General features: G+C 43.5%; 1 protein-coding gene across 2 annotated transcripts in view; it reads right to left on the bottom strand.

Annotated features, from left to right (window-relative positions):
- Positions 1-5319: 5319 nt before the first annotated feature.
- Positions 5320-12431, bottom strand: part of NPHS2 (NPHS2 stomatin family member, podocin) — an 18460-nt gene continuing 11348 nt past the window's right edge. For both annotated transcript variants that reach the window (XM_024758835.1, XM_024758836.1), the window contains exons 5-8: positions 11493-11696; positions 8713-8768; positions 7292-7370; positions 5320-6140 (exon numbers count right to left, since the gene is read on the bottom strand). In XM_024758835.1, coding sequence (XP_024614603.1) covers positions 5862-6140; positions 7292-7370; positions 8713-8768; positions 11493-11696 — 618 coding nt within the window. In that variant the 3' untranslated portion in view covers positions 5320-5861. The remainder of the gene's footprint in view (positions 6141-7291; positions 7371-8712; positions 8769-11492; positions 11697-12431) is intronic.

The following is a 12431-nucleotide window of genomic DNA, read 5'->3' as shown; positions in this document are numbered from 1 at the left end:
TTTCACTTTCCTGAAGAGATTCTTGAATGATTCTAGCAAATTTGGGGCTTTTTAGTGGGATTTCAGCCTACTTTTTAAAAAATTAATTTCCTACTTTGTAGGAATGAGTCATCATTTCCATACAAATCAGCAGCCCCCATCCCTGAACATGAGCGTCTTGCCCCTCAGAATGTGTCCGCTCCATCAGGTGGAAGGCTGTCTTAAAGGTCAGAGTTATGCCTGGTGCCACTACGATTAGAATGAGATGTTTGGTACCATAGACCTAGTTGGAGTGGTTTGGTTGTGAGCCACAAAAAGCCATTCTTACCACAAGCGAAAGGATAATTTATTGAAAGCACGTTGGGGAGCTCAGGAGATTGAAGGAAAGTCCTAAAGAACCAGGCTAGGAACAGATAGGATGAGGTAGTTTTAGATTTCAGAAGCAAGAACTGCTTCACCATCTCACCCAGTTGCTACCACCAAACGAACACCAGTCATTTCTTCCATCCTTACATTATTCTTAAAGTCCCATGAGGGAGAAAGGCTACCTCGTAGTCACAGACCACCCCATGGATGTACCAGGGATGGTGAGAAGACTTCAGGGATCTCTTTAGCTTCCTTAAAGGGAAGCAAGGACACCTTGCTCTACTGTTCCACCAAGACAGAACACAGTATGGGGGAAGGAAATGCCCAAAGAGAATCAGGATGCTGGTAGGAAGGCATCATGAATGTTAGGTGGTTAAAAAAAAAAAAAAAGTATGCTACAGAGAAGGCCTCTGCACTGCCGCTCCCTGAAAGTTATCATGGGCAGCTCCACTTTCCCAAGTAGCTGATGTGTGGGAAGTTTTAGATAGTCCTTGAGTCCTACCACACCTCAAGATCACCCTGAGGTGGTCTCCTGAGCAGAGTGGAGAGAGGAGCTCTTGCTACACTTCTCTGTCAGTGGGGCTGCCAGGTGAGGCTGTTGTGCTTGTGTTAAAGGAGACCAGTCCCCAGGCCTAGTGGTGATGTGGTCCACGTCCCTGGGAAGCCGAGGTGGTAGTGTCTTAGGAATCCTAGAACTTGGAGCAAGTCCCCAGTTCACCAGGCCTGGTTCTTCATCACACACCCAGACCAACTCCATGCATGTGGGCACTGTGTGATTCTCTCCCAAGAGTTCTGGTCCTATGCTGTGGTCCTACTGACTTGACTGTGGTCAGGTCACTTGTCAGGTGCTTTCTGGCACACATTGACTGGGCTTTCCTCTTGTTCTTGGCCTTTCCTAGCTGGAGATCAGTGACTCTGATATTGCCTGGGGAACCTACATTTTGCATTTCACTTTCAAAGACTGCTGAGAATTCTGCTTGTAGGCCCCAAATCTCTAGAGCACTGTTTGCCCACTTCTGGAATTTTAAATAAGTGTGCCACCTACCAGCAAACATTTTCCCACAGGAAGCAGAGGAGCTACTCTAAAATTAGGAGTCTAACTGCTGTAGCCCTGTTGCCTAGGGCCTGTATACCTCCAAAACAGGAGTGCTTGCTATCTGTGCCTGAGGCTGAGGTCCTCTGTAGCCATATAGATGGGAAGCAGTGTCTAGAATTCATCAGGACTTCTACCTCTGCCTCAGGAGAATGGAGAGTTCATTCCAGCCAGGTCTGCCACAGCCTCAAGACAATCTCCTATTCAGGACTGTTGAGCAAGTCCACCAATCCCCCTGACCTCAAAGATGGGCCCTGCCACGTACAGTTTTTCAGAAAGCAGGACTTCTTAGATGGTGCATCTGAGAGCAAGACCAGTGAAGGCAGCCTTCCAGACACTCCCAAGACAATCCCAGTACACAGCAATGTCATTTGGCCTGGGCAGTGTTCCTGTTGTTCTGGAATGGCTGGTGAAAGGGCTCCTGCATGCCTTTCTGGATTGCAGTGGCTTTTGTTTGGAGGGCATCCTCTTGTACTTGCAGGGGTTGGGTTCCATGAGCCCCTGATCTGACAGAGGCATACTTCAGGCTATCTCTAGGCCAGCTGTGAGAAACAATTTTGAAAGTCTGAAGATAAGATTAACAGTTCCCATCATCTGTCTCACCAAGGCAAACTGCTCTTTGGCAGACAAGATATTTCCATCCCAGATGTCCAGCAGATCCTGAAGTTCACAAGGTACAGCTGGTAATCCATTCCCATTTTCCGCTCTGGCCACCCAAATAGTCAAACCCAGGTAAGAAAGAAGAGTGTATCTGATTTCTGGCCAGAACTATTGCTCATCAAGAGAAGAAACTCCTCTCTTCTGTCTAGATTTTGCTTTACTATCGTGCTGAAGAGCTCTACACCTTTGAAACAAATGCTTGAAATATTGTGGGGAGGATTCTAATACAGGAGACCTCATATACAACCTCTTAAGCTGGTTCTGTCCAAGAACAACCACCCTGGGGACAGGAGCTCCTAACCATTGGGGCTACCTTTGAAGCATGGGGACAACAACCTGTATACGAGGCCAGGCTCCCATTTGGATGAGCCCAATTACTGTCATTTAGAGCTACTGGGCTAAAACCAGAAACATAGTAATAGTCATGATTTATTGAGCATTTATCTCATGTAAGCACTGTGCTAAGCACTTCACATGTATTATCGCATTTAGTCACAACAACTCTGTGAGGTGGGTTCTACTTTTATCCCCATTTATGTCAGGATAAGTTGCATGTCCAAGGTTAAACATCTAATAAGTTACAGAGTCTGGATCAAATCTGGTATATCTGACAGCAGAGTCCAAGCTCTCAGTTACAGTGCTACTTTTCCTCTCCAAGCTCAGGAAAAGCTAGAAGCACAGTTGATGAACCCTCTTTGAAGGGATTTGACTTCTACATTCTCTACTTAATTGCTCAGCTCAAATACTCAGCAATGGCATTGACACACAAGCCAAAATTCTAGAGGACATCAGAACCTGCACAGTCCTGATAGACTCTGCCAAAGAACATTGTAGCAGCCAGGAGCAATCTAATGAGGAGGAACATACTTTATCATCCAGACATGATCCCCAAGAATATGGAGCACAGAGGCATTGGCAGAATGACCTGCTAGGCCTCCCAGATATAGGGGAGTCCAAACTGCAGAGCTCCAGCATTACCCTGATATGCTGGTGAGCTGGGGTTGCCCTTAAATTTCTAAGGTAGGCCTGCTAAGCCCCTTTAGGATGACCCTCTCTGTTTTTTTTGAGTTGTATGAGCTGTTTCACTGTTTTGGTTATTAACCCCTTGTTGGTCTCATCATTTGCAGATATTTTCTCCCATTCCATAGGTTGTCTCTTCAGTTTGTTGATGGTTTCACTGGCTGTGCAAAAGCTTTTAAATTCGATTAGGTCCCATTTGTTTATTTTTGCTTTTATTTCTTTTGCCTTGGGAGACTGATCTAAGAAAATATTGCTATGATTTATGTCAAATAATTTTTTGCCTATATTCTCTTATAGGAGTTTTATGGTGTCATGTCTTACATTTAGGTCTTTAAACCATTTTGACTTTATTTTTGTATGTGGTGTGAGGGAGTTTTCTAATTTCATTGATTTACACGTAGCTGTCCAGCTTTCCCAACACCACTTGTTGAAGAGACTGTCTTTTCCCCATTGTATATTCTTGCCTCTCTTGTTGAAGGTTAATTGACCATAGGTACATGGGTTTATTTCTGGGCTTTCTATCCTGTTCCATTGATCTATGTGTCTATTTTTGTGTCAGTACCACACTGTTTTGATTACTGGAGCTTGATAGTATAGTCTGAAGTCTGGGAGGGTTATGCCACCAGCGTTGTTCTTTTTTCTCAGGGTTGCTTTGGCAATTCTGGGTCTTTTGTGGTTCCATGTACATTTTAGGATTATTTGTTCTAGTTCTGTAAAAAAGGATGACCTCTTTCTGGTGATTTGGAGTCCAACAACCTGCAGTACACCAGCCCTTAAGTCCCATGCCTGCGCAATAAATGCAGGTCTAGACCAGAGTCACTGTCAATCCCCAAATGCCCTGGAATACCATTGTCATAGACTTGTTCCACTCTTACAACCATGTTGTTTTGTTGTGGTGTACTCCAATACCAAGTTAGAATATGTTATCTCTTTTATCAGCTTACAGCCTGCAATAGACTGGATGTTTGTGTCCTCCCCCCACCCCACCCCCCAAATTCATATGTTGAAATCCTAACCTTCAGTGTGATGGTATTAGGAGGTAGGTATTAGGAGCTGATGGTATTAGTGTTTGGTAGGTGATTAGGTCATGATGGTGGAGCCTTCATGAATGGGGCTAGTGCCTTTATAAAAGAGACCCCCAAGAACACTCTTCCCCCTTATGCCATGTGAGGATATAGTGAGAAGATGGCTGGCTATGAACCAGGAAGTGAGCCCTCACAAGATGCCAAATCTGCTGGCATCTTGATCTTATACTTTCCAGGCTCCAGAACTGTAAGAAATAAATTTCTGTGGTTTATAAACCACCCAGTCTATGGAATTCTGTTATAGCAGCCTGAACTGACTCAGACACTGCCACTCTGTTAATGTTAAAGTAAATTTCCAGCGACAAACTGTATGTGTCCTAGATTTGGATTATACTGTTCAGTTTGTCCTCTACCTGTCATTTCAAAATCAGTAACCAGTTGGAATACAGCACCTGGGTCTCAAGAGAAGATTTCTACTGCTAGGACCTTGTGGACAACACTATCAACTCACCTAACTGGTCTGTGAAGAATTTGCCTTTGACTATTCATTATACCCTTTTTCACCTAGCACACAGTTTCATAGCAGCTTATCCCCATTATTCTTTCCCATTAAGCCCTCCTACCTTAACAGCTGGGAAGTACCTAAAGATACCATAGATTACTCAAGCAGATCTGGAAGGTGCCTCTGCAAGGTAATGAGCAATTTAAATGTTGACTAGAGACAGACATCAGAGGAGACCAACCAATGGGTGATACCACAGACACTCAGATATATAGGCAAATCTGCCTTTGACAAAAAGAACCTTGCTATAAGGAATTATTAAGGGTCATAAAGGCCATTGTTGCATTACTACCCTGGCATTCACTTATTGTTCTGTTCCTGCCTCTGGTTATGCCTGAACCAGCATTGCCCTACCTCCTCCTTCATTGCTCTTGCCAACATTTGCCAACCTGAAATCAGGAACCATCCATGTGGGGGTGAAAAGTGACCAGCAACCCTTGATGCCACCTTAACTCCAATAAACCAGTACACTGGGATGGGTATGGGCCAACCCTGAAAATACATCAGCCCCATATTTATCGTGATGCTTCCTCAGATTTTAAGCCACATGTACCAGATAAATGTTTTTGTCCTTTTATTTCTCTACTTTAAAAAAAGAGTCTCTATAAAAATAATTCCTTTTAAGTTCTTTAATTAGGTGTAAATTTTATATCCAGCCCAAGTACATCTCTTTTTCTTTCATTCACTCAGAAACACGGAAGTGCCACTTGCGTGGAGAGTTGGAGAGAAGCCTGCATCTCAAGATTACAACAGAGTGTGATAAGCATAATGATAGGGACATGTAGAAAGGGCTGTGGGAGCAACAAAGACCTTGCCAAAGGGGCCAGAGGGCATACAGCGAAAAGGACATTTGAACTACATCTGAAGTCAAAATTTAGCCACATATAGACTCAAAATTCTTTCCAAAGTAGAATGCTGGCTAAAGCTCTTTCCCATAATTACTCTGGTTAGATGATCCACCTAAGCATGTTATATGGCTTCTCTGTCATTACATGATTTCACTGTCTTCTCGTGTGTTGCTGCATTGTGACTTCATACATTCCAAGGGCATTCCACATGGCAACCAAAGGGCAGGAAGTGAGGACAGGGGGCCTTGCTTAGGGCTGTAGCTGTTATATGGCAGCCCTCTTTGCAGTCACATTATCCTTGTTTCCTCCTATAACATGGGAGAGTCTTTCTTTTTAGGGTTCAGTGGCTCAACAGGTTTGGAAGGATTTGGTAAAGGGATGCTTCCTTGAGTTCTACTGCTTGGAGAAGACAGGAAATTTAGCAAGTCAAATGGCAAAGGTAAAACCACTGTGGAAGGCTTCTCTGTGGACAAGGATTGCAGGGTGTGGAGGTACCGAAGCTGAACAGCAGCTGGAGTGCCCGATAGAATCTCGGCTGCCATCCTCAGGGACTCGGACGCAGCCTTCTCCCCTTCCGCAGCGATCATCTAGACAGGGGATGTGAAGAAAAGCAAAGTGATTTTTCTTCTTCACTCCACGAAGGTTTTAATCCTACTTAGTGTGACTCAACAAACAAGCACTAGTATCTACTGTGTGACAGGTGAGCAGACTATCTTTTGTTCTTAAGGATCTTGATTTAGGCAGGGAGATTACGCTGTTAATTGTAATTTAGGGTAGAAGTTTTTAAGGGCCATGACAAGTATAGAGGAAGTGTTAGGGGAGTTACTATGTCTGGTGGGCCTTGGAAGAGTAGTAGGATTTTGCCGTTTAGAGGAAAGGTTGGCCAGCATTCCAGGCAAAGACATGGAATCCTGAAAGAATGACTCCCAGCTCAGGTTAGCATTTCAGAAGAGAAAGCATGAAGCTCACCACCCAACTGTCACCTTAAAGTGGGCAAAGGGCACTGGACTCAGAGATCTAGAAGCAACTCTGCCCAGAGGACTGCCTTCTTCCTCCATCAAAGCTCCAAAGTTATCCACCCTCTTACATAGTTAGGGGTTTTTCTTTACGTACGTTTTGTTCTTTAAGGGAAATCCACCTCCCCTCCAGTCCTCATTTTCTCTTCCCAACACCCTTCCCACCCACACCTCAATCCTCAGGAGCTGCCGGCAGCCACATCTTCTCCCTGGCATGCCTGAGTAGAGGCCATGAGTAGCACAGCCTTCTCTCAGCTCTGGCGTGGAGGGAATTGGGCCCTGATCATGGTTGTCCCTCCAGAGCTTGTGCAGAGCTAGGGATACAGGTCGGGGTGTCATTAACCTAGAGGTGACAGGTGACTGCTATTACCCAGGGAAAGATGCCAGTGCTAGAGAAGAGGGATGGAGCGTGGGGAGATGCCTTTAGGGAGAGGGAGAAGGCAAGATTCAAGGAGGAGAAGGTCACTGTTACTAATAACTTCAGAGAGAGGGAGTAACAGGAAAAGAGACCTTACATTGGTCAGTTAGGAGGCTGTTAACACACTTGAGGAGAGCAATTTTAATAGAGTGGTGTGGGCACAAGCCAGATTCCCCCCAGTGCCTGGATGAATAGGTGAGGAGCGAAGGGGAAATGTTCTCCATGAGGAGGCCTTCTTTTGGATTCTCTGGTGATCCTCAAGGAGCAGCTGTGCAGGAGGACGGCCTGCTCGGGGCTGGCTCACCCGCACTTTGGCCTGTCTCTGTGCTTCGGCCTCCACTGCCAGCGAGTGCTGCAGCCCGGCTGGCAACCTCACATCCTTACTGAAAGAGAAAGGGCATGGGTAGGTAGGTGTGCAGCGCTGCTTTTAGCAGCCGGGGCTTTCGTACAGACCTGCCACCTTCTCTGCTGTCATTTCACGACGCACAGCGAATTCTGATTTAGCAGCGTGTGTGGCCCCCGACCTCTGCGCAGACAGTGGGCAGGGAAGAGCAGCTTCAGGGCAGTGCCTCAAATGCTGATTTTTCTTATCATTGATGCTATAGTAGAGTTATGGTTTTCTCTTTACAAGTGAAACAAATTTTGTGTTGATATACTACGAACATTTTCCCACTTAAAGTTTAAGCTAAATCCCGGCTGTTAAACTTCAATAATGAAGAACAGCCTTGAAGAGCCGGACTATTAATAATGAGGGAAGTCATCTAAGTTTATAAAAGAGAACTGATTTTGAAAAGGGTAGAACTGACCAAATGAGAACAATACTTAACGTATTGCATGAAAGATACAAAATTGTATTTTCCCCCTGATTGTAACTATAAAAAAATACATAGATAGAAAAATGGGCAGTTCCTCAGAAAGTTAAATATGGAGTTACCGTATGATCCAGTAATTCCACCCCTAGGTATATACCCAAGGGAAGTGAAAACATGTTCACACGAAAACTTGCACATGAATGTTCATTGCAGCATGATTCATAATGGTCCCAAAGTGGAAACAACCCAAATGTCCATCAACTGATGAGTAGATAAACAAAATGTGGTATAGCCAGCTGAACAATAGAAAAGTATTCGACCATAGAAAGGAATGAAGTACTGATTCATGCTACACCATGGTTGGATGCTGAAAACATTAAGGTAAGTGAAGGAAGCCAGGCTGAAAAGGCCACGGATTGTGTGATTATAATATTTATATTAAATTCCTGGAATAGCCAAATCCAGAGAGACAGAGAGTAGATTAGTGGTTGTCAGGGGCTAGGGGTTGAGGAGGCAATGAAGAATTCCTGCTTAGTGGATGCAGACTTTCTTTTGGAGATGATAAAAATATTCTGAAATTAGATGGTAGTGGTGGTTGCATCACTCTGTGAATATACTAAAAAACACTGAGTTGTAATTTAAAATGGTTAAAAGTGGTGAGTTTTATGTTATGTGAATTTTATCTTTAAAAAAGGTTTAAATCCATAGAAATATGAAAGTAATTTGCCCAGATGTTACAGTGGTTATGTTGTGGCTATGAGATAATAGGTAAATTTTTTTCTTTCTTCCAAATTTATGCTAATATGGCTACAGTACTCATTCAATGAAAACAATTTTTCAAATAGAAGTTTTTAAATAAAACCAAAATATCTCCCTTTATCATATTGTTCTTCCTGGTTAATTTCCTACCCACATTTCTGTTCTCTCCACTTTGATTCCCCAAATACAGGTCACTGCATCCAAGGCAACCTGTGGAGGGAAGAGTTTAGATGTAAGAACCTCTGGGTGGGAGGAGAGCACCCCTATGCACCAATGGCCGTTGCACTGAGAAAGCACATTTCTTCTGAAAGGACATTATGTACTTCCCTGTTTTGTTTTAACATTATAGGGCCTTGCAAAAGTTGTTTAATTTGCACAGTGCCACTCAACAAATATTTGTGGAATTAAAGATGGTGTGGTAGGCTGACTAATGGCTCCTAAAGACATCCATGCCCTAATCCCTGGAACCTGTGAGTGTTACCCCAAAAGAGACTTTGCAGATGCAATTAAGTTCCAGGCTGTTGAAATGGGGAGTTTATCCTGGATCTTGCTGGTGGGCCCTGAAAGCCACTGCAAGTGTCCTTATAAGAGGGAAGTGGAGGGACATCTGGCTTCAGAAGAGGAGAAGGTGGTGTGATGATGGAAGCAGAGGTTGGAGTGCTGTGCTTTTAAGATGGAGGAAGGGGCCATGATCTAAAGAATGCAGGTGGCCACCTGAAGCTGAAAAAGGCAAGGAAATGAATTCTCCTCTCAAAATCTCCAGAAGGAACCAGTCCTGCTGACTGACACCTTGACTCTGGCCCAGTAAAACTTCTTTTGGACTTCTGGCCTTCAAAACTGTAAGGTTGGGACTTCCCTGGTGGTCCAGTGGTAGTGAATCCGCCTTCCAATGCAGGGAACGCGGGTTCGATCCCTGGTCAGAGTACTAGGATCCCACGTGCTGCAGGGCAGCTAAGCCCGTGCGCCACAACCAAGAGCTTGTGCACCGCTACTAAGACCCGACGCAGCCAATAAATAAATAGATATATTTTTTAAAAACTGTAAGGTTAAATTGGTGGTGGTTTAAGCCATCAAGTTTGTGGTAATTTGTTACAGAAGCAATAGGAAATAATAGAGATGGTATATTTGTTAAATTTGTTCTAAAATGCATTTATTAGAGAACCAAAATCTTTAGTCTCTCTCTCGTATGATATTCTCTTCCATATAATATTCATTTACAGGTGCTTTCACTTCCTGTTGGTGGCACGCATCTTCCCCACCTCCCCATCCCAGGAGTGGGAAGAAAATGGATTGTGTGTTCTGGAAAGGGGGGCAGGGCATGGAGCAATATGCGGGCCATACTCTTTTTCCTTTTTAACTTATTTCTGATGATTTCTTGGTGGCTAGATAAATAGTTAGTGCATTGGGAACCCTGATAAGACTAATTTAGGGGGTTGATGGGAGGAAGGAATGTTGAAAAAGACTTCATAGAGGAGGTGACATCTTAAAGAACAATATGATTTTGCCTGTAGGGAAAAGGGAAATATTTGGTACAGAGGAACAGCCTAAGAGCAGGCATGGAAGCATAGACACACTGAACACTGGAGAAACACTAAGTCCGCTGGAGGATTAGATACACTGGGGGAAGGACAGCAAGAGGTGAGGCTACAACAGTTGGGTCATTTATCCACTCATCCAAAAACCCAGTATCTGACTGCTGTGTAACAGCCCCATGCCAGGTACTGAGGACAAAAGAGGAATAAAATATGACCCCTGACGTTATGGAGTTCATGGTATGGGAAGAAAAATGTGTAAATGCATAAATTATAATTCAACATAACAAGGGCAAGCTTGAATGTCGTGTCTGGACCTTATCCTTTATCCTTTGGAGGGGAGGGATGAACAGGAAGAGAGGCTGAAGGGACGGCAGAGGGGAGCAACGTGAGTGGTTTTTAAATTCCAGAGCAGAAACTCCCCTGTGTCTACTTGTTCTAACTTCTTCTCCTTTCAGCTTCTCTTATTTCCCGAATTCTTCCTTTTTCCACTAGGATGCTAGTCCCAGTTTTATCAGTGATGAATTGGACATGTCACGAACATTTGGTTACCTCATTTTCTCAGCTGTGTCTGCTCAGGCCCCATCAGGCACAATCATTATCAATGCCTTCGATCCTTAGTTCCTTCTATTGAGGTCTTCCTTCAGCCAGACTCCGAACTCAGTTCTGGGCTTGGGTGCCTCATGGCCTCAATGACAGGCTCCGTCACTGGTGGTAATTGCCACCCGACTGGCCAGCTGCCTAGAATGCTGCTTTGTTCTCGTCTCTCTTCTGAATACCTTTGCCAACTTGTCTTGGTAAGAAGTGAAGATGCCTACCCTGGTTGTGGGCAAGGTCGCTGAGCTTGCTGCCTGCGGCCTAGACGCTGCTGCTTGTGAGGCAGCTCTTGCTTTTCTCTCCCTCCTATCATTCCAACTCAATCAAATCTAGGTGATGGATTGGGTAATGAATCACATAAGGGTCTGTGACATCTTACCTCTTTTCATCTGAAAGTCTTATTTGAACTTATCATTATCTAACTTTGCTTGTTTCCCCAACTAGACTGTAAGGTCCCAAGATGCATTCCTTATCATCTCTGTGTCCCACCAACCCACCCTGTCCAGCCCCACCACCCCTGCCAGCTGCCACCCCCACCACCTTGTGCTATGTGGGCACTTTACAATGAGTCTAAAGCCACTATTTGTTTTGAGAACAAAAACTGTGGCAATGACTGACTAGTCAGCACAGATTGGGGACTATGATTGGCTCAGGGTCAATTTGGCAACCTCTTAACTGTCAGCTCCTTACAGGACGGTATCTTTGAATGCATGGCACATGGAAGATTCAGTAAATGGCCAATGAAGAAAGGAATAAAAGATAAAGGGATACTTCAGCATACTTGGTGTTAAATTCATCTAAGTACCTTTACATCTTGTGCAATGCTCTTCCTCTCTAGAAGAATTTCAGTGAGGGATCGATGTGCTAGGAGACGCTTCATGGTGGTCTGCACAAGGAATTGGACTGCTTTGGACACATGAGCAAGACTGCTTAGGAGAAGAGAGGCATTTTCCATTCGGTAGTAGCAGATGGCATCTATCTCCATTACAAACATGTCTTTGGTTACAACCTAGGCAGAAAAAAAATTTGGATGACAACCCTGATTCTTGGGTTCCTTTCCCACATGAGGATAGAGGAGCTAAATATGTTCAAAGGGTATTTTCTCAGCATAAGATGATGGTAAGGAGAAAGAGTAGTAGGCTCGCCCTTTAATCAAAATAGACGTGTTTTTTTTTTAAATTATGGAGTTTGTATTAAATACACTAAAGAACTCACAATTTAAAGGAATCTTGTTGTAAATCCTTTTGTAAAAAAAAAAATCAGGAATAATTTTCTTACATGAAAACACTCAGTTGATTGTATATCAAGTCTTTTAAAACCGATGCCAAAAAAATCTCCTAAAAGAGCAACATGTTCTGGGAAACAAGCGCTCAAATGTATTGAGTGTGCATTTAGAGGGCAGTTTGGTGATACATATCAAAAGCCCTAAAAGATGTATGTGTACAACATTTCCATTTTTAGACATTAATCACAAGGATATATTTCAAGGGTTTAGCTGCAAGGATATGATTCATAGTATTGCTTATTGTAATAAAAAAAGTAGAAATAATATCAACAATAGGGAATTAGTTGAGTAGATTCCAATTACTCAATTAGTTGAGTAAAATCCATACAATGAAATGCTGTGTGTCTGTTTAAAACAAAGAGGTAGAAACATAGGTAATATATGAAAAGGTGATAACAATAGATTTTTGAGTGAAAAAGACATGTTGCAAAATAATATGTATGGTGTTATATATATATA

Source organism: Neophocaena asiaeorientalis, unplaced genomic scaffold (assembly GCF_003031525.2).
Source record: "Neophocaena asiaeorientalis asiaeorientalis breed wild unplaced genomic scaffold, Neophocaena_asiaeorientalis_V1.1 scaffold182, whole genome shotgun sequence".
NCBI classification, from domain to species: Eukaryota; Metazoa; Chordata; class Mammalia; order Artiodactyla; family Phocoenidae; genus Neophocaena; species Neophocaena asiaeorientalis.
This window is presented reverse-complemented; position numbering and strand designations above follow the sequence as displayed.